A 20052-nucleotide genomic window follows, 5' to 3' on the forward strand; every position below is an offset into this window, starting at 1 on the left:
TGCAAGTGACCATTGCTGACAATGGTAAAAATTATTTTATTTTAAATAGAAAACATCCAACATTTTCTATAACTCCTTTATTACAAAATTCACAACTTTAACATGATGGTTTAACAATGTAGTTTTGATTTTTTATATTTTTAAATTCTTTTTTTTTCCTTTTCTTGGGGCCACCAGAAAAAAAACACTTGTGCAAAACAATGCCAGTCTTCCTTTTTAAGCAGTAGAAGCAGAGTCAAGCTTGCTTAAGAAATGAGAGCAAAATCCTGAAACTACAAGTCTCCCCAAACCAAGCTATGTTTTTCATACATATGTGCACAGCTTTAGCAAATTAAAGCAACAGTTGAGAAAAGCTTTCATTGTTTGTCCCTCAAAGCACAACCCGAAGGACTTCACAGAAAGATACACCCTTTCAGCTGGCGAATTAATGTTCTTAAAAGAGCTGTAGATCACCCCTTTTTACAAAGTCTTTCCTGTAAACTCAAAAAAATCACTGAAAATACATTTAAATATACTTAATGAAGAGCTGAAAACTATGGCAAACAGAAATGCCATTGTGTTGCATTGTATGTCATTCAGGAGTAAATCTCTTTACAAACAGACGTGAGTAATGAATGCTCTTTACAAACAGAGCAGGACAGTAAAATTCACATTGGTTTTTTTTAGAGTTCATTGAGGTGTCCCAAAAGTCTCCAAAAAAAGGGGTCAGCTCCCAGCTATTACAAGAAGGAATGAATTAAGAAACATTTAAAACACCATAAGAGCAGCAATAAAAAAAAAAACTTTTTAAATATGAAAAAATGTAATCTATGGCAGTACATTAAAAAAAAGCTATGAGGTGATATTGTCATTGTCACTGGACCTCAGTGCTCACCAGGACTGAGTCTGCTGCACTGATACGGCACTAGTAGTAAAAACCACGTTTCCATTGGAAAAAAAAAATCTGTAAACAATTGCATGAGTAATAAGCAAGTTCCTGCATGCAGTGAAATACTGCCAGAATCCTTGTTTTCCGTTAGTGTCTGCAATAAATACCCTGTTACCACGGACAGACCACATCAGAATACTTGCATATAGAGTGACAATATTTTCTGGTCCAGTTCTGCAGTGCATCTTTTTTCCCCCTCAGAAAAGTGGCTGATCCACAGGCACGCTCTTCTCAAAAGGCAGGGCTTTGGGTCATATTACTCTTAGGAACACCTGTGTACAGACCTACCTGCCTGCCTTTCAGCAGAATGGTAAAAGGTTTACATCTTACGGAAAAAAACAAAACAAAAACGATGCTTTATGTTCAAGTTTTCAGACAACCAGTTGCACCAGACAACTAATGCATCCAAAACACAAAAAAATGCCAGCAAGAGTCGGGAAAAAAAATCTTTGAATGTTTTTTTTCTATTCAAAATATATTAAAAAGTAAATAAAGTTTTTCCAAACAGGCACCCAGAACAAGACAAGTGCTAAAATACATTTAACAGATTATAGGGCTGTCACAGTAAACACAAAAGGATGGACACGAATACTGCTGATCATCGTGATATTTCTCTTTAAGCCTCATTATGCCAGATTACATGATCGTTATATTGCAATATATGTTAACTAATTTGACAAAGAAATATACATAAAAAATCAGAAGCAAATGGTTATAATTCCCAAATGGTTTAGTGTAGTGATATTCAAATGGACCACAAACTCTTACTTGTATTTTAAAAGATCTCTAGAATGGATCGTCGCCTTCTAATTTAGCTCCACAGCCCAACACTGGTTTGATTACTTGGTACCCAGTGCCTGTTTGGAATCTATTTTTCTTTTTCATTTCAATTTTGAACAAGATTTTCTTTTGCTGCCCCCGCCCCACCCCACCCCGGACCAACCCTCACAGCCCCAGTCCGCTTCAGTCCGTAAAGAGCTCCGGCTTCAGAGTTTCTGCCTTTTGTTCTGTCTGGGGGCTCCCACGGCGGCGCCGCTGTCGGGCTCGGGGCTCCGGTCGCCCGAGGGGGCCTCGCAGCCGTTCTCCCCGTTCCGCTCCTCGACGGAGGGTGGCTGGCTGCCGGCTTTGTCGCCCACATCCACATCCTTCTCTAGCCTCTGCTGGATCTCCCTCAGCTTGGCCATCGCCTTGTCGATGGTGACTATACTGACCAGGTTAAAGTCATGCATGCTGACGAGGTGCAGGAGAAAGTTCCGGCACAAGTTCTTCTCGGTGATCTGCATCCCACACTTCTCAACAAACAGCATGCAGGCTTGATTCATCTGATTGTCTGCAATGAACCTGGAAGGGCAGAGAAACAGAGAGGCCATGGATTGCCACCGGGGGCTCCAGAGGAGCTGTTGGTCTCATGGGACCGAAAGGTCACCAGGACAGTCCTTGTGATTAAAATACACCCACTGGAGAAGATCAGGAAACCGAAGAAAAGCGGAACATTTAGCACATCTATCTCGTGTGGTTGCTAGTGGACAAATGATCCTAGGATCTCACCCAGCTGATTCTTGAAAGAAGCTGGGGCATCATCGTCGACTATGAGGCTCTGTAGTTTGTTTCAGACCCCTACAACATTTTATGAAATGACGTTTCTCCTGATTCGGGCTGCACACCGGTGGTGGTGGAGGGGATCCCCATTACCTGTAAATCGCTTTGAGTGGAGTGTCCAGAAAAGCACTATATAAGTGTAAGAAATTATTATTAATGGTTCTCAAGATTTTACCTAATGGTCCCTCAAAACCCCTAGCTTTGTAATGCTTTCTCCGAAGAATTCAAACGTCAGAGGTAATAATCCTGATTTTAAACCTACCCATGCTTCATCACATGAAGGTTCCAGAGTTTCATGACTTCTTTTTCTCCTTCATTCACATCTGTAAACTCCTCTATTTGCTGTGGAAGAGGGGACAAAATAGAAATAAGGAAACCGAATCCATTTTTCACACGAACGGCAGACAAAATAAGCTCGGCCAACAGAACCGAGGACACGTAGTGATGGCCTGTATCCGAGACAAGGCAAGCCTGACTACGCGTAAGAAGCGCTGCGAGTTAAGTGCTAGCTGTGACGTGCAAGGTAAGTGTATTAAACCTGTACAATCTAGAAGAGTGACAGCTGAGGTTTAAGCACATTAGGCATTAAACTGAGAAAAGGATCTCGTCCTGATCTTTGCGCTGTCGTTTGCGTGCTCCGGTCCGAAGGGTCCTGATGCCCGTGGGCCTTGCACGCCCTTGGTGCCGGCGCACCCAGCCCCACCGTGATGGTCTTCTCCCGCAGCCACTCGGGGTCCTTCTCGTCCTCGCTGTCCACGTCCATCTCCTGCGGCCGCAGCGGCAGGCAGCTGTCGCTGTGGAAGTACAGCCTGTTGTGGCCGCTGATGTAGGTGCGCTGCTGCTCCAGCTCGCCGTCCTCCGACTCCAGGAACTCCGACAGGCTGGGCTTTGTGCGCTTCGGCCTGCGATTTGGGGGAAACGGTGCGGATCACAGCCGGAACAGAGAAACCACTTTTCTGCTGAACCTGCGACAAGTCTGAATATCTACTAGACCACCAAAGTAGTGCATAAAACTACCTACACACTGGCACATAAAATCAAGTATTTAAGAAAACAGTTCTTAAATGCACAACCAATTTATGTAGAATTAGTGGAAGATTTAATGACACGCCAAAAAAAAACTCACTCCCTGCCCTTAACCTCAGGATTCACACCCAACGACAAAAATACCCTACAATACTAAAATACCCTACCATACAAAACTGACTTTCTAATTTAAGTCTTTCAGAGCAGAGCAGGGCTACACTGCGCTGAAGGCCTGTACCACCACTGGCACTGGAGCTGCAGACGGATCGCTGTAATTAGTCGGCTAGGAGGCTGGAGACTGCATGACTGCGCGGCGGACGCGCGTGGCTGGAGGCGCGGTCGCCGACCCACCTGCAGACAAGGATGTGGGTGACGGGGGTCCTCTTCACCGGCCCGTTCCGGCTGAAGGCGAACCCCGGCTGGCTGTGGATATCCTGCGGGTTTCCCACATAGGATCCATCGTAGCACTCGTTGATAGACACGTCTATCCTAGCACCTTTGGGGTGAGGCTGTGGAAGGAAGGAAGGACCGGTGACTGACGAACAGGCAACGCGCAGAAGCAGGAGCCCTGATGTGTAAAAGCGAGCACCACTGAGACAGAGTGCCAACATATCTAACAAAACTAGGAGCGCAAAGTTAACCACACAGAGTGCTGTGTGGTTAACCCACTGCTGAGGGAAAACAGGACTTTGGTTACTTTTGAGAGTTTGGAATGCACAAAGGCTCTGCATGTAGACTTGTAACTGCTCCTGGGAACAGAGTGAGATGCCAGCTCACTGAGTGCAGTGGAAAGGAGAGTAGAAACCACTGTACTGTCAGTGGCAGCAGGTCCACTCTGCAGCTGGGACTCCCAGTCTTTGTCCTGATCCCCAGCAGAACCTAATGTCTACTGCTCTTCATTCCAGCCAGACTTTTGAGTGCCTCAGAGCTAATGACTGATTAATACCTTTTCATTTTCCACTCACAAAAAGTTGCCGTTTTCAAATATGAATAGGCAAGTTTAAAATCTCTTGCAAATCAGCTATGGGACAGAGAACAAAAAATACTGTTTAATTACTGAAATATAAATGAAAACTGAAGTACAATTAACCAAGAGCTCAGCTGGAACTAAAACCAGCTGGTGACCGGGGTCACAAGGGACTCGGATTGCACGATCCTGCCCTGCCTGACAGGCTAAGGAGAAGAAAAGGTCCCCACCAGGGGGCACAGTGCTCTGGAACAGACAAAACAAGAGCAGGCAAGGAGGATCCAAGACCACAGGCTCAGCAAATACTTTCCTACAAAACCTTCTTTCTCAAAAAAATGTACAAATACACCGAGATGCAATACAGTACCACCCTTTTTTTTTAAATATATTTTTCTCACTGCCCAAACCCTTACAATAGTTACCCGTTTTGCTTTATAGGAGTAGCTTGTAAGAGTTCATTATTTACGCAATATATTGGCGCTTAAATGTTTGAGAGCCGCTGTATAAAGCCTATTATACAGGAACTTATTACCTGTTGTCACGAATAATACCTCCCTCATTTCCTGTACATGGCAAGTGTTGGTGACTTATTATTGCTGAAGCTTTTTCAATAATAAAGTACTAACTCATGGCTTGCTCACTACCCGCTACTCCAAGCCACTGGAAGTGCGACTACAAAGAGGGGCTGGCTGAGACAGCAGAGTGGGAGAGGAACAGCCCTGGGACAAACGGGCACCACCGCGAGCTGCTTGCCGAACTGGCACGCGCAGAGGAACAGCTCACGGAGCCTGGCTCGGTGCAGACAGGCCTGTGGAGGCCTCAGCAGCTCTTACCACGTAGTTGAAGATGAAGCGGCTGTGAGAAAGCTTGAGGTGTTTGAGAAGACTGTAGAGCCTGCGGCAGTTCAGCGTGCACCAGGGGCAGTGCAGGTCATCGCGGGCCTCCGTCTGCTGCCTGGTGTTGTTGTTGTAAAGGAACTGCGATGGATGCGAGATAGAATCGTAACAAATCATGTCTAAGCAGTTATACACCATATAAACCCACAGAACAGAGATTTACTGCAACCCAGATGTATACACACAGCTGGTTTACCCACTATTTACATCTGATGAATTTGTCCTTCCAAATTTCCAAAAAACATTCCCCCGCCACACACAGACAATTCTGAGATCTGGTTTAGCCTATAAGTTGTCTTTAACTGATAATTAATGGATTGACAGAGTGATGTCTGCTATACAACATGCACAGAAGTGGAAGGAAATGCTGCACAAGCAGGAGCTTCTGCAAGCGCCTTCAACCAGGTGAACAAAGGTGTAGTAGCAGGTAACAGGACAAAGTCTAACTCAGGACAGCTTTCTGTTATTACCAAGAATAATTTGTTTGGCTTCTCCGCAGATGGTTACATGGTCTGACACACTGCAGCACACTGGACTGAACTGCACACACTCCTCCAGCATTAACAAAAAATAAATTCAAAGGTTATCAGGGCAATGATCAGAAAGCAGCACCTCACCTGGTAAAATATTCGTAGTTTCTGACGGGGCTCATATGTAATCTGCTCTCTTCTTGCCTGCAGTTCCGTATTAATGGAATCTTTAACAGCTGCAAAAAGACATGATTCACCTTTTGAACCACCGGTCTAAAACGGGGCGTCGAGCCCCATCCCAGCTCCAGTTGCGCCGGGCCAGGTGTGCGCTGCCCCAGGGGACCCCAAACACTCCTCAGGCCGGGAGCGAGCACACCTGCCCACTGCGTCACCCCCAGACGAAAGGCTTGAAACGTACTTGGGTTATGCAATCATTTCACATCCACAGGGCATGGCTGGCCCTTGCCAGGTGCTCTTTCTGCACGACTGTGCGGACAGCAGCCTGCCTGAAGCAGTCCCAGGACAGCGCGGCGCACGGCCTTACCTACTGTCTGAGCTGGCTTCAGGGAGCTGGGCCTGCTCTCCACGGCGGTGGTGTCCGAGTTGCGGGTGGCCAGGGGCTTGGCGACGGGGGCAGTGGATTTGTCATTAGTGTCCCCTGTCCAGCGCAGCGTGAACTGGAGCGTGGGTCCCTGAGAGAACGTCTCGAACGGCGGCAGCCTCTGAAAGTGGCAGCACATGAACAATCCCGTCACCGTCTGCGAGCCCAGAGGAGCAAGAAGCCGCCGCTTGCGCCATGTTTGTGGGCAAGCACCCTGAACGAGGCCCACCGGCAATTTCTAACCTTGGGGACAAGCCCTTGAAAAGTTATTTTTAAACTGCCAAAACCCAGCCTTTCAAACTTTTACCACCCCTTTGTCCGACATTGCTCTATAAAATCGGGATATACTCAAGAACACTAGTAGACATCTCAAAGAGTTACAGAGATCGAGGCAATCTATTTTTAAACTTTCACTGGAATATCAGATCAGAAGGCCAAGTTCTATCTTTCATGGGGTCTAGTTTGTAGTACACCTCAGCTCTGAGCTCCTCACTCTAACTAACATGCTTCACTGGGTTAATTTAACACCTACCAGCAGGAGCAGAAACAAGCGCACTGTCCTAGAACCTCCAATAGCGTGTACTGGTCCACTCTTGTATTCCCCAGACTGTCGCTTGGGAACACTTCATAAGACCGCAATCAACAGTCAAATGACCTTAGACCCCGGGGAGTACGGTCACTGTCTGGCAGATACCTTCCCATCCAGGATGGTCTCCCATGTTGCTCTCTTCTTGCTGACTGGGCATTCTTCCATCTCCTGCATCGACACTTCATATTCTCCGTCCAGCAGCTGCAGGCGCCTACGGAAACACCCAGAGCTCGTTCACAGAACAGGCCATTAAAAAACATGCAGATGAATTACACCCGACTTGACTTCCACACAGCAAACAGCACAATCTGTCTGCGGTCCCTGACAGACACTCTTCAGCGTGTGGAAGCCTCAGGCTTCTGTATGGAAACACAGAACAAACTAGGTATACTGCCTGTAAAGTGAAACTCCTCTAAAAATAATCATTACAGGAACAATTCAGCAATATACACAGCAGTGTCTCAGCTGTCATACTCCCTCCACGTGTTGTCACGACACTTTCACACTGATGACAAATCTATCCTTCTCCTACTGCATCACAACTCCACTAAAAAAGGCAGAGCTTTTAGCATCAATTGCCTGGTCGTTACTGTTAGTCCAGCAAAAGGTCATGTGCTTCTAACACGAGGACCCAGCCTCGGTGGTTTTGAGCAACTCTGATAAAATCCATTTCCTGCATTTCTGAAATAGCCGCTACATCAACTCTGCTGAGCTCCACAAGGAGCCTTAAGAAAGTGGCACAGACAGGAATCGTGCTCTGGGGAACACTGTGGCACTTGTTTAGATAATCACCGGCAAGAGTCACTGCACAGGTTTGTAAAAGAAAAGACGCATCTCTAACCACCATAATGAAAAACAATCCACTTATACAAAGCGTACAAATGTAAATTTGTAATTGTATTAAAAAGCAGCAAGTCCTAAGAGTAAATGGATGGAAATGAGGATGTTCTACTGCCTACAGGGCACTGCGACCTGACTGCCTGGCTGAAAAAGCATGATTTTCTAGCAGGAAGGACTTGCTTATAGAATACGTAATAAAACAAAGTTTAGAAGAAGCAACGGCCTTTCTCCAACTATGCTGGTGGACATCCTGCCCCTTTGATTACCTGTTCTTATCGAACACCGTCATCTGTGCCACAAAAGTCGTTTCCCCGTCCTCACGGTGGGAAGAGTTCCTCTTCTTCCTGGCCGGAAGTTCTTCTATAACATCTAGAGGAGTCCAGCAGATAAATATAATTACTTATTTTTGTGCCACAGACTCCCGAAGAACTAACCGCAGCTACAAGAGACACGTCCCCCTATCGTAATTCCCACAGGAAATAAGTTCCAGAACAGGGAAGGCGGCAAGCTTGAGGCAAGCCCGCCCTTTTCTTCCTCCTCAAGCTGCCTCGTAAACTCCAACACTGCAGCTGTGTTTCCAATTAACTCTCGAGGCAGACCGGCGGACCTCTCCCGGAGAGCAGCACTTGCCAATGTTCTCGTTGGCCTCCCCGTTGACCTCCCTGCGCCCCGGCCGGGTGACCCTGAAGAGCAGGGAGTAGGACTTGACCATGTGGCTGTTGCTGGGCTCAAACTCGTTGCTGGACACGGCCAGGGAGGGGAAGCTGCCGGGCTTCGTCTGGCCGCCACCGCCGCCTCCCCCGCTGCTGCTGCTGCTGTCGGGGTTCAGAGGCACTTGCTTTTTACCCGTCGGCACCTGCTTCACTGGGCAACTAACATCCTGGAAACAGAAAAAACGCGTTCAGCCTCCCTTTCGCAGCACATCAATTAACAATCGGGCTCCAGACTGCTGGCCCAGTTTTCTATGTAGGAAAACCGTGGAAAAACAGAGACCCGCTTGCTTTGCTACGGACTTGCTGTTTGCACAGTCTGCCTACAGATAAAATAAGGACCAGCACCACTTTTCAGTGAGGTTAACTCAGCCTGTTCCCGATTGCACACATGCACATTCACAGATAGGAACATAATAACGTAAAGAACGTTACGAAGGAGAGGAGGCCATTCAACCCATCACGCTCGAGCTCTTAGTAGCTTGAGGTTCCAAGAATGTCATCAGAGCCTGTTCCTGGAAGAGCCTAGTAGTAAATCAAAACCACATTTAATTTGCTTGTCAGCAGGTGATGCCGACAGGGAGAAAAATAGGTTAAAACAAGTGATTTACGCAACACATGCAAAGCAGTTCTGGCGTCCGTGGAAGTCAGAATTTTGTTCTGTTGCCTCGATCCTGAACGACTGCGGTCTGGGCTCCTTGTCCTCAAGCTAGGGCGAGGTTTCCGACAGCGTACAGTGCAGCATGTCACACACTGCCTGTGCGTGTACCAATATTCACTCGTTCTTTGAAGTTTGTTTTAATTCTGTCTGCTGGTATCAAGCCCTGAAGCATCCAACCAGGGATGGGCGATGTACCCAAAAAGATGCGTAAGTACAAATGAAATGCAATAAACACATATATGATGATCCTGTATTAAATGCTGTAATTCTCCTTCAGCATCAAACAGTCCAGTCAGGAGCTGATGCTAGCAGTGAGTTAGGGTTGTATTATAAAAGGACACAAAGAGGGGCAGTTACACCATTCTAAAGGAAAGACTGGGATGGGGTGACGAAAGGTTGGGAAATTTATCTGTTGTAAACTATTCTAGCTTCCAGATAAATATTTTATAAAGCCTGATCTCATAGTTAGAAAACAGTTCTAGCTCAGTGGAGGCTGAGAGCTTATAGTCTTGTCACAATTAACTGGAGTGTATAAAGTAAAATCTGTCATTATCAGATTTAAGAAAAGAAAGGAAAATATCAAATAGTCCACATTTTAAAAGATGTTTCATTGTCAAATACACAACATTTCCCCATCAACCTAGTAGTCAAGACAAATATGATATCATATCACCTGACCCTTCTTGTAAATTACTAAGCAATGAGATAATTTGTTCAATTAAAATAAGTCTGATCCTTGAACACTGAAGGGTTTTCATATTTTTGCTTCAAAGTATCTTATATATCACATACGCAACTGATCCCTATGAAATATTTCCAAGTTAATCTTGGCAGTTTAATCATGACTGCCTACAGTGCTGCAAGGAGAAGCCACATAACTTTTACCAGTTATTTTAGGAAAACTGGAACATAATGATCCCAACCATCCATAACAGACCAAGAAGTGCTGCAGAGAGAACAGTCAACACATGTATTCTGTCAATCTACATTACTAATTTATTATTTTTAGACCAATATTACTTATTGGTCTACTACTAACCACATTGCTATTTACTTGTTAGAACATTTCTAGCACGAAAGGGAGTGAAATACATATTCAAGTCTGGCACTGGCTCAGACGTGTGTTTTTGCTGAGGGGATTTCATTAACACTTCACCAGCATGAGTGAGTCGCCCCTCTGTCAGACAGCCCAGCCTCCGCGCTGACCGAACGAAGTGGAGGTGTTGCTCAGTGAGGGGGACCCGTCCAGCCTAGCTGCCCGCACAAAACCTATGGCCGTACGGTGACACCGCCATGACTCACTATGCGAAAGTCATCTGGCTGTAGGAGAAACCCCCGCAGCTGAACAGAGGCGCAGAAAGTACATGAGAATCAGAGGAAACAGGTCACGTTCAGGGGAGTCAAGCTGTTTCATCACAACCGCTTAAACACCAACTTAAAAGAAAGCATTCTGAAACACAGAAAATGCTCAGGTCCAGATTTCTCTTGCTTATCCTGCAGCTGAATACAGACTTGTTCAAAAGAGAGAAAAGGTGATAATTAGTAATTGAAACAAAACAATTACGTGAGAGCACTGCTACAGCTGTTGAGCACGTAGCGTCAGCTAACATCGTTTGATTAACGCTTACCTTTCGCTTTTTATGGCAGACTTTAACGAGTAGCACCTCTAAAGACACAGAATTTTGTTCATTCTCAGAGTTCTGTGATGGCTTTTCTGGAAAAAAAAATACCATTAAATTTAGATTTTCATCGTCAGACTGCTTTTTCTTAAAAATGGATCTGCATTAACAGGAAGGCTGGCATGAAGACAATAAAAAATAGTAAAAAGTGATTAAATGAGGACACAAGTTACAACTAACCTTATCTTGAATAAGTCATTTAACTAAATCCCTGTTGATACAAACAAGTTAACTGCATAACATTTATTCAAAGCTTTATTCCCTCCTTTTCAACACAAGTAAAAAATTAGACAGTAAAAGGCTACAGTAAAAAATGTTGACTCCTGCACGGGGCTATGGATAGCGAAGTTGAAGCAGCCCCTAACACTGCACACAATGCCAGCCTTTTAAAATGATTGTGAGATGAATTCAGTAATTTGCAGGTGAAGGACAATACTTCAGATTCAATCCTCATCAGCTTCATGAACTAAGGGTTTTAGTGAATTTAACTTGAATATTATTATAAGTATTTTCAAGAAAACAAGGATGCACTGCAAGAGAAACGGCATTTTATGAGAGTCGAGACGATTTCAAATCTCAGCGTAAGTGGGCACGCTGCTCAGAGGACACATTCCAAGGTGACTGAGGAAACACACTGTTGAAGACTCAAGCAGGTGTAATACTTCTAACTCCCTGTACAGAGGCAGAGCGTTAACCAAAACACATTCGCCTGACAGCCAGGCCTCTGTGACCTTCAGCTACCAAGTCCAGGCAGAGGCCAGGACCTGGAGTACAATACAGCTCTGCACGGAAGACGGACTGACGCAGGTTAACAAAAACACAGCCGTTTAAACGATATCACAACAGCAGGCTCTTTCCACCTCCTACCACGACACACACTAGCCAATTGCGGCTCAGGGCCTGACAACATTTAATGGGAGTAATCCTTTTTGAAGTCAATAAAACAAAAACATACCATTTTTATGGAAGAAACCAGTAAATGTGAGCTGCAGGTGTGAAGCCAAGCTGTAGAAAGAAAAGTAAAAACAGATGATGACAAGTAGCACATAGCACTTGTGATATTTAAAGTGGACACAGTTTTTTTTTTATTGTACTTTGTTTTAAATTTGATATAAAAATGGGGCCAGGGGTATACTGCCACTTCAGTCAAGGATCATAAACCCCCAAATACTCAAAACAATTAGGATGGCAGAGAATATGATGTCTAATATCGCTGTGAAGGACAGAACAGATGTTTTCAATCCAAAGCGAAAAGATACCTGTGAGATTCCTGTTCTCCCTTCATTTTTTCCACTTTGATCAGCATGTCATCCACTTTGAAAGACCTCCTGAGAAAAGAGGACAGTAGTTAACTAACAGTTAATACTTGGAAATACTTGAAATATGCAACACTGTGTACCAAGCCTGTGAGGGAAAAGACTAACAGAGAAAAACTGTCAAGATCCACAAGCACATTTTTACTGAAAAGATGTGATTGTAATAGCCATGTAATCCTTACTTCAGCTGAAGGTGGCAAGATCTTTATTCCTGAGACTTATAACACTGAACAACAGAGCCCAAGTGTAACGAAATCAAAAGAAGATCCCTACGTAGCAGATCTCCACATGCCTTGCAATGAGACCGAGTTGTAAAAATGCTTTATAGATGAATAAAAAAACATTACATATATATTTTTTTTCCCCATAATATTTTACACTCAGTAACCACCTCAAGTATGTGGGAGGACAACAGTCACCAAGTGACTAAGATTCCATCTTACTGTAACACAATGTACCCTCTTACTACCACACAATCTTCGTTAAAGCCCACAGACAGTTTTTGTCATCAAGATACACATTGCTCACACTGCTCACTGCAGTCCATCACCTCCAATGAACTTGCACAGGAGTACAGCACAGCAGTTGTGTAAAAAGAGCCCACAAGCAGGTTTGATCATTTAAATAAGTCTCTTGTCCTAGGAATTACAAAAAAGCTCTAGACATTTAGTGCTCTGCGTGTTTCAGGCTATCTGACAGGAAAATTAGTACACCAGTAAAAACAGCTAAATAACTTTTTGAATGGCTTTTTAAAGAAACCTGTTTAAAACATGTACAGGAAATGACAGTGTAATCAGTCTAATGAAAAGGTTCTTGTCTAATAATTATTCAATTTAAAGAAAATACAGAATTATTCTTATGACAGACAGAACAAGTATGAAAAGAAGCCCATGATCTCGACTGTGCAGACTGCTGTTCTCTGGGAACTGACCCCAGCCGACTTGACTCAATAATATTGATCAGCGTTCACACTGCGCAGTCCTTCAGAGGGGAAAGGTAAGGTCTTCTACATAACCCAGAACCTCTCAATGAGCTGCAGCACAAACCACCAGCTAGCACCAATACTCTCGTACAGCTTTAACCGGCACGATCTAATCAAGCTTTCACGGAATCTCCGAGAACAGGTTGTTCCTCCTGAACAGAAATCCACAGAATAAACCGCGACTTTTCCCCGAACTGGGCAAGCCAATAACACGCAGGGACAGTGCAACGAAGAAACAAACTCTACTATCTAGACAAGCGTGGATTTGTGCAAATGGGTTCTGACCGACTGAAAACTACTGAGTCTCAAGAAAACAGTCTCCCTGACAATGCCACATGCCAAAGGAACGGTTAAGAGAAAGGTTCCTTCTGGAATAGAGCACAGGGGTCTGCCTAGGACTTTCAAAACCCTGACGAAGATACAGGAAGTGCTGAAGAAGACAAGACCCCTTCTCGGCCTTCAGCACAGGCCTGATGGAGGAGGCAACCCTCGACTCGCCGGCCCACAGGAATCTTTCAGGAACGAGCTGGAGCTGTCTTGTTAAATAATGCTTGTGGCTAGAAACAGGCTGCACACCCTTCACTGCCGTCTTGTTTCATCAACAGAGGCAACTGTGAAGCATCCGCACTGAGATATACTCCATTTTAATACTTAAAATAATCTATTTAAATACAAAGCAAGAATCCATCTGGTTTTAATTTTTTAAACCTGTCACTTAAAGCCTATATAGAAAGTTTAAATACTTTTTTTTTAGGTAAGAGCTAATATTAAATGTGTAATATTAACAATTATTAAGCAGAACCGCACAAAGATTTCAGACTGTAAACCTTCCTGTCGGCACCATTTCCCCCATAGAGAACAAACTACCTCTTATATGAATAACTTCCAGGGCAGATGTGCATGATAATTACAGGAGAACCTAGAGCAATTACTACCTTAGGTTTCTGTACTGTAATCCCTTATAATCCAATAATCCCTCCCCACAATCACTTAAACAATCATTCAAACTACATATTTAATACAAGATTGTTAAACGCTCAAAGCATTTCTAGTGTACATCACATGCATGGTTTAAAGTGAACAAAATGCGTTTTGGGAGGTTTTTTTAGTAAAAAATAAGATGAATGACTAGCACAATATGCAATCAAAACAACTACAACTGTGTTTGTATATAGCAAAGAGTGAAGCACTAAAATACCTGAGAGCAGTGGTCAACATACACTTATGTTCCACTACAATACTGTTTAAGCTCTTGCTTACCACCCTGGAGACAATAATACTACTAATGAACTCTCTTCAGTAACGCCAAGTGTAAGATCTCCTTGTTTTGACACTGAACATACCAAGACGCAAACATCCAACATCTTCATTCTACACCCCTTAACACTGCAATTCTTGCTGTACCTCCAGGTTAACCTATAAAAGCACAGCAGTTAACCTCAGCCTTTCTGCAGCTGGTGCAAAACCTCACACATCAAGGCACAATTCTCAGAAATAATTTAAATAAGCAAAAACACTTCAGCGTATTATTTTTTTCGGCGCACTTATATGGCTTCTAAACCAACACCTCAATATGAATACTGTTAACTGCGGTCCGTCTGTCAAAGCCCAATCTGAACAAGCTCTAGAGAGCAGAGGGGCAAGAGCACCTGTGGCTGCTGTCTCCTGCTGCCCAGGTGCTCCCTCGACAGACGTCAGCCTCCCAGCTCCTCAGACACTAAAGTGATTTACCCCATCCTGCTCTGAACCCACGTGGATGAGACACGAAGCGTGAAGCTTTGCGCCCAGATCACTTCCCCGCACAGCCCTCGTCACCTCTGTCCCAGCGAGACTTAAAAGACACGAGCTTCCTGGTCTCCTTAAAATCACTCGCCGTGGGAATCTCTCGAGCCTCCGCTGGAGGAGGTCAAGTTATCTTTCGACCTAAACAACTTCCGATCGATGACTTAAGAACGTGACCAGTCTGTGAAGAAAGGACTGTAATACCATCAGTTCAACTGGCCTTTTCTCCTGCTGCTTAAGGGTTCAACGACAGCAGCACGTCTGATTCATTTCTTATGACAACCCACCAAAAAGGGCTCCTGGAACCCCAAGCGCCATTATCGCATTCCCTGGTCCCCCCACTCCCGCCACCACAGGGGGCTTCCTTTCATCCGCACCGTTTACAGGGCACTGCAGAGGAAGAGGCACTTCAAGCCTCTCACAACATATGGAAGTACTACCGAGCGCTGTGAGCTAGCGGGGCTGCACCATAAAGCCCAGAAGACAGAGAACTGCACCGCGGCCACTTTGGCGCAGTTCTCGAAAATAAAATCTACAGGAATAAACCAGGAAAATACTGTTCTGGAAACATCCTGGTGCATAGTAATTGTATTAATTTATGAGCTTCCATGTTAGACAGAATAAGGAAGATTCAATTCATATCTTCTCATACAAATTCACAGGTTCTAATATCTGTCATTTTGTAACTCAGTGTTTTATTTTAACCCACAAGATGAGAAAATTCACCTCTGTCTTAAAGATTAAACTGCAAAACTAAAGCATTCACGCAAGCAAGGGTCGAGTTGTGAAAGAGGTTTTTGTGCCTTTTTTTAAAAAACAGAATCTCACATTACGCTTATCACCGTTTAGTAACAGCTTTTTATTCAGCTTAAAGAACAGCTTCAAGAACTAAAGGAAGTTCTGCTGAACACTAAAATTCAGACACGATGTTGAGTCGCAGTGTTTTCCAGCTCACAGTGCAGACCCACTGCTTTTCTGGGTCTGGCCTTATTCTACAATACAGCAGGGCTGGAGAATAAACAGCTCTAAACGAGCTTCTGGTCAAGTCATGTCATCACAGAGAAAAAGCTGTAAATTTCAGATGCCAATCCTTAAAGCACACAAGAAAGGTTACAAAAGAGGAGCCACTGACCCATCCTGCCTTCGCTTGGCAGTTAGTAGCTAACTGATCCCAGAATCTCATGAAGGAAGCCGGGCTGTCAGCCTCAATACCATGACTGACTGCTCAACTTAGATAGTTTAGCTTTTGCTAAATTCCCGAGATTTTTCTACAACCAAACTGCCCTTTCTAGATGGAAACAAGACAGACTACCTATATAGAGCACACAAAAATATACATCCTACAAAAGAGGGGTAGCTAGCGATAGGCAAAGGCAGATAACACAGGCTGGAGAGGCACTAGACAAGTCATGCAAACTCTCTTTTCCGCTTAGCGGGTCAGAGCGCGCGGACCGACCCGATTTCCAGTCACAAACGGACCAGGAGGCGTCTTTGAAAAGCCTGCATTTACCTTCTGGCGTTTGTTCTGGAGTTCCGGTGGGACATGTAGGTGAGGGTCCTGTGCAGGAATATGGGCTGAAAAATAAAACGACCTCCGTGAGGAAAACGCAGGCGCGCGAGACACGAAGCACTTCTCTCTCTGCAGCCCGAGCAGACCGGACCGAGGGAAACTCTCCGGGGCTCGATACGCCGAGCGCCTGGCCGTGGCCACAACGAGTTACAGCAAATACTCCTTCTTCAAAACCACCCACCGGACTTACCGCAATGAGGTTCCTCGTGCGAAGGAACCGGTATATCTGAGTCGGCTCTGTCAAGAAGAGGAAAATAAACGTATGAGGAGGAATTAAGCATCCCTAACAAAGAGCACGACACCCGTTTGTCTAAACTTGTCTAAAGCAGGTCCACGCCTCAGCCATGTCCAACAGGCTACATGATGAGCTGTGAACAAGCAGTCTAGATGCAGAGTCCCTACAGATCTGTGGATTAAATAGTTCACTGGACAGTGGAGACCTCATGCCCACAAGGAACACCCCTTCTGCACTTCCGCTAATGTTTAAGTGCAGTGTAATAAACCAGGTCTGCCTAAGCTCATGAAGCTACGGTTTCATTTAATCTTAAGACTATGCAAAGTGACCCAGTCAGAAGAGACTGCGTTTTCCTGTCCCAGTCAGGTTTCAACAAAACATAGACTGGGCATCAAGGGGACACTTCACTAGTCTGAAGCAGAATTCAAAGAAAACGCTTATGAAGCAAAATACCACCTGCAACGCTCGCCAAACCCGTTTTGCTTATATTAAGGCACGTCATATTCCCCACTTGTGAAAACACATTTTTTGGTGCATCAACCGGCAAATGTGAACGACCGTTTCTTCATCTCTCCCCAGCGATCACCAGGGGATATGACGTGTGTCTCTACTTTCTGATGTGTCGGAGAAGTACAAGACTTATCACGGGGATTCTGATCATGTATGCTTTTCTTTCAACCGAGAAAAAAAAAACCAGTTTCATGAGCTCATTTCCAGATTTTCGGGGACCGCGGTGTTTCCAGTTAAGCGAAACACGCAGCAGAACAAACGCGCTTTAACACAAACATTACAGCGTGAAAAGTTTATTAAAGCACAGCGATCTGATTTCCTGCGAATTGCATCCGGGCAGGTTCACAGAGAAAGGACGTGTAGCGTTCAACACCAAACCCGAACCGAGCGATTTTTTTTTTAAACCCAAACCCGGCAGTTCCACAGCTGGCAGAGCGGAACGAACCGGGCTCAATTAGCTGTGGCCTGTGGGCAACATCTTCGTTAAAACAGCGCTGCTCGACTTCAACTACAACACAAGTTCGTTAACCAGCTAGATCCCCCCCCAAACCTCACCCCATTCCACTATTTGACGAAAACAGCGATTTGAACCCGACTCCCTTGAAAGGTACTACATCAACACGTGTATAAGCTCTCCTAGCAGTCCTACATTTTTACCAAAAGGACAAAATAATATTTACAGACCTAGATCGGTTTCTGCCTTTTAAAATACTTCCCCCCCACCCCGAAGCCCAGCGGCGATACCGAGCTGCAGCCCGTGAAGTTCACTATCGCACGTTTTCCAGCTCCTCACGCTGGCCGGGAACATGGAGGGACCTGCCTGCAGCGGCTTCAGCAGACAGGCGGTCGCGACCCACGCTGTCAGGTACGACCCGACCTTACCCACCCCGGACACCTGGTCACCTCCTGCCATCCGAGGCAGCTGACCGCCGATACCCAGTCGCGCACACACACACACACAAAATAAAACACGTCGGAAGGAGATTTACACGCTGAAACAAACGAGAAAAGCGGGGCGCAGGTAACGGGGGGTTCCTCATGGCACATGTGCTCGCCGTTTTCTAAAGAAATACACATTTTTTACAGCAAAGCGTCAAGCGAGCGAGCAAGCAAATACCCCCTCCCTCCCCCGAATCCGCGATATTTACACGAAAGCACGGTAAAATGCCGGCCAGCGAGAGACCCCAGCTGCCGACCCACACGTGTGCGCTCCTCCCCGCCCAGCGAACCCCTCTCCCGGGCCGGGAGCCGCGGCCGCGCCGAGCCCGGGCCACTCACTCTCGAAGGCCTGCAGGAACAGCTCATGGTCGGCTTGCAGCTGGTCTATTTTCGGCCTCTTCACCGCGGCCATCGCGGCGGAGGGAGGGTAGACTCCGCCGTTCGCCTTGCCGCCGGTACCGGAGCCCAGACCGGGAGCCGAGCCCGAACCCGAGCCCGAACCGCCGCCTGCAGAGCTGTGCTTCTGCGGAGCCATTCGACCACAAGGGGGGGAAGGGGGAGGGTAAAAAAAAACCAAAACAAACACTAACAGCAAAAAATGTAAAGATTCAAATCGGGGGTTCAAAACAAAGGACACGGAGACCTGTTTTATTTTTCTTGACCAGAAGCAGAAATCGGCGTACTAACATTCGAGTTTTAAACGTTAACCATTAAACGCACAGGCAGGTCACCCAAATCTACTATATATATATAGACGAATCTATAATATGGGATAAAAAAACAAAAAAAAACACGAGTTTCAGCTTCCTCTTCGGAACCACCAACTAAGTGCGGTATCTCTGTAGTAGCTCGGGAGAAGCCATGAAGAATTATTACGGGCGGTTTTAAATGGTTAAATTCAAATTCCCTCCCTGCGGCTCCTTCAGTTTTCCTCTTTCTCCCCACTTTTCGTCCTCGGCGTCTTCCAGTTAACCTTGAGAAACGAAGCGGCACGACGCAGGGGAGAATACTGCGGAGGTAAAATAAATACACATAAACGACGGCACCCCCCGAAAAAACAGACAAAACTCCGCTCAACTCCCCTCGCTCGCGAGGCTCAGCCTAACCCGCTGGGCGCCGCCCGCCCACCTCCGGCTCCCCGCCACAGCCAATGGGAGAAGGCGAACTCCCAGCCTGGGCAGCGAGGGGGTGGGAGAGGCGCGCCGTGATTGGCCGAACGCCCCGCCAGTCGCGTCCCTGGGTCCGGGAGGACGAGTTCGGTGGAGGAGGCAGTTTGCCGCTCGCGCTCCTTTCCTCTTTGAAACGATTTTGCGGGAAATCGCGCTGCTCCGGCGCGGTGCATCATGGGCGCTGCAGTCATTCGAGTGCGCGCCGCCGACCAGCCGGGTGCACGAGAGCGCGCTTCAGGCTGGTCCAGCAACGCCCGAGCGACACAACCTCTGACCCTCTGGCGTTTGCATGGGGCTCAGAGATAAAATAATTGTAGACCCTCCTCTTTGCTGCTCTGCCAAAATAAATAACCTTTAATCATTTCGGAAATTTGAATGAAAAACGAAACCAGAAGTATAATTGAATTCTTGGAAATACTACACGTCTCTTAGCATAGCGTACAGATCCGGAGGTTATGGTGAAGTCAGGCATCACCATCACACAGTTTCACATCTGATACCCTGCGCAGTGCTAGGCACCACTGTCTGAAAGGGGCTCAAGATGAGTGTTTACCAAACAGGGCAGGCTATTTGGCCCAAGTAG

The 20052-nt window shown here is 45.8% G+C and overlaps 1 protein-coding gene across 1 annotated transcript; it reads right to left on the minus strand.

The window, feature by feature from the left end:
- Positions 1 to 17: 17 nt before the first annotated feature.
- On the minus strand, positions 18 to 19404 carry suz12b (SUZ12 polycomb repressive complex 2 subunit b). Its single transcript, XM_088926641.1, has 16 exons — positions 18640 to 19404; positions 16807 to 16853; positions 16557 to 16621; positions 12226 to 12294; positions 11922 to 11971; positions 10916 to 11001; positions 8547 to 8796; positions 8183 to 8285; positions 7182 to 7287; positions 6431 to 6608; positions 6034 to 6122; positions 5354 to 5497; positions 3905 to 4062; positions 3231 to 3429; positions 2790 to 2869; positions 18 to 2269 (listed from the first exon to the last, which is right to left on the minus strand). The coding sequence occupies exons 1-16, from the start codon at positions 18833 to 18835 to the stop codon at positions 1915 to 1917; spliced, it is 2175 nt and encodes a 724-aa protein (XP_088782767.1). The 5' UTR covers positions 18836 to 19404; the 3' UTR covers positions 18 to 1914.
- Between the last annotated feature and the right edge of the window lie 648 nt (positions 19405 to 20052).

This window comes from Atractosteus spatula, chromosome 11 (assembly GCF_055471065.1).
Source record: "Atractosteus spatula isolate fAtrSpa1 chromosome 11, fAtrSpa1.hap1, whole genome shotgun sequence".
Lineage (NCBI taxonomy): Eukaryota > Metazoa > Chordata > Actinopteri > Semionotiformes > Lepisosteidae > Atractosteus > Atractosteus spatula.

What these genes read in the sequence shown, in the direction of transcription:
- suz12b (XM_088926641.1), bottom strand. Translation starts at nt 18,835, where the DNA reads ATGGCTCCGCAGAAGCACAGCTCTGCAGGCGGCGGTTCGGGCTCGGGT. An exon ending in TGGTTTCTTCCATAAAAATG is followed by an intron (nt 11,002 to 11,921) that starts GTATGTTTTTGT and finishes TTTTTTTTCCAG; the next exon opens with AAAAGCCATCACAGAACTCT. An exon ending in GCTTCATCTTCAACTACGTG is followed by an intron (nt 4,063 to 5,353) that starts GTAAGAGCTGCT and finishes TTCCTTCCACAG; the next exon opens with CCTCACCCCAAAGGTGCTAG.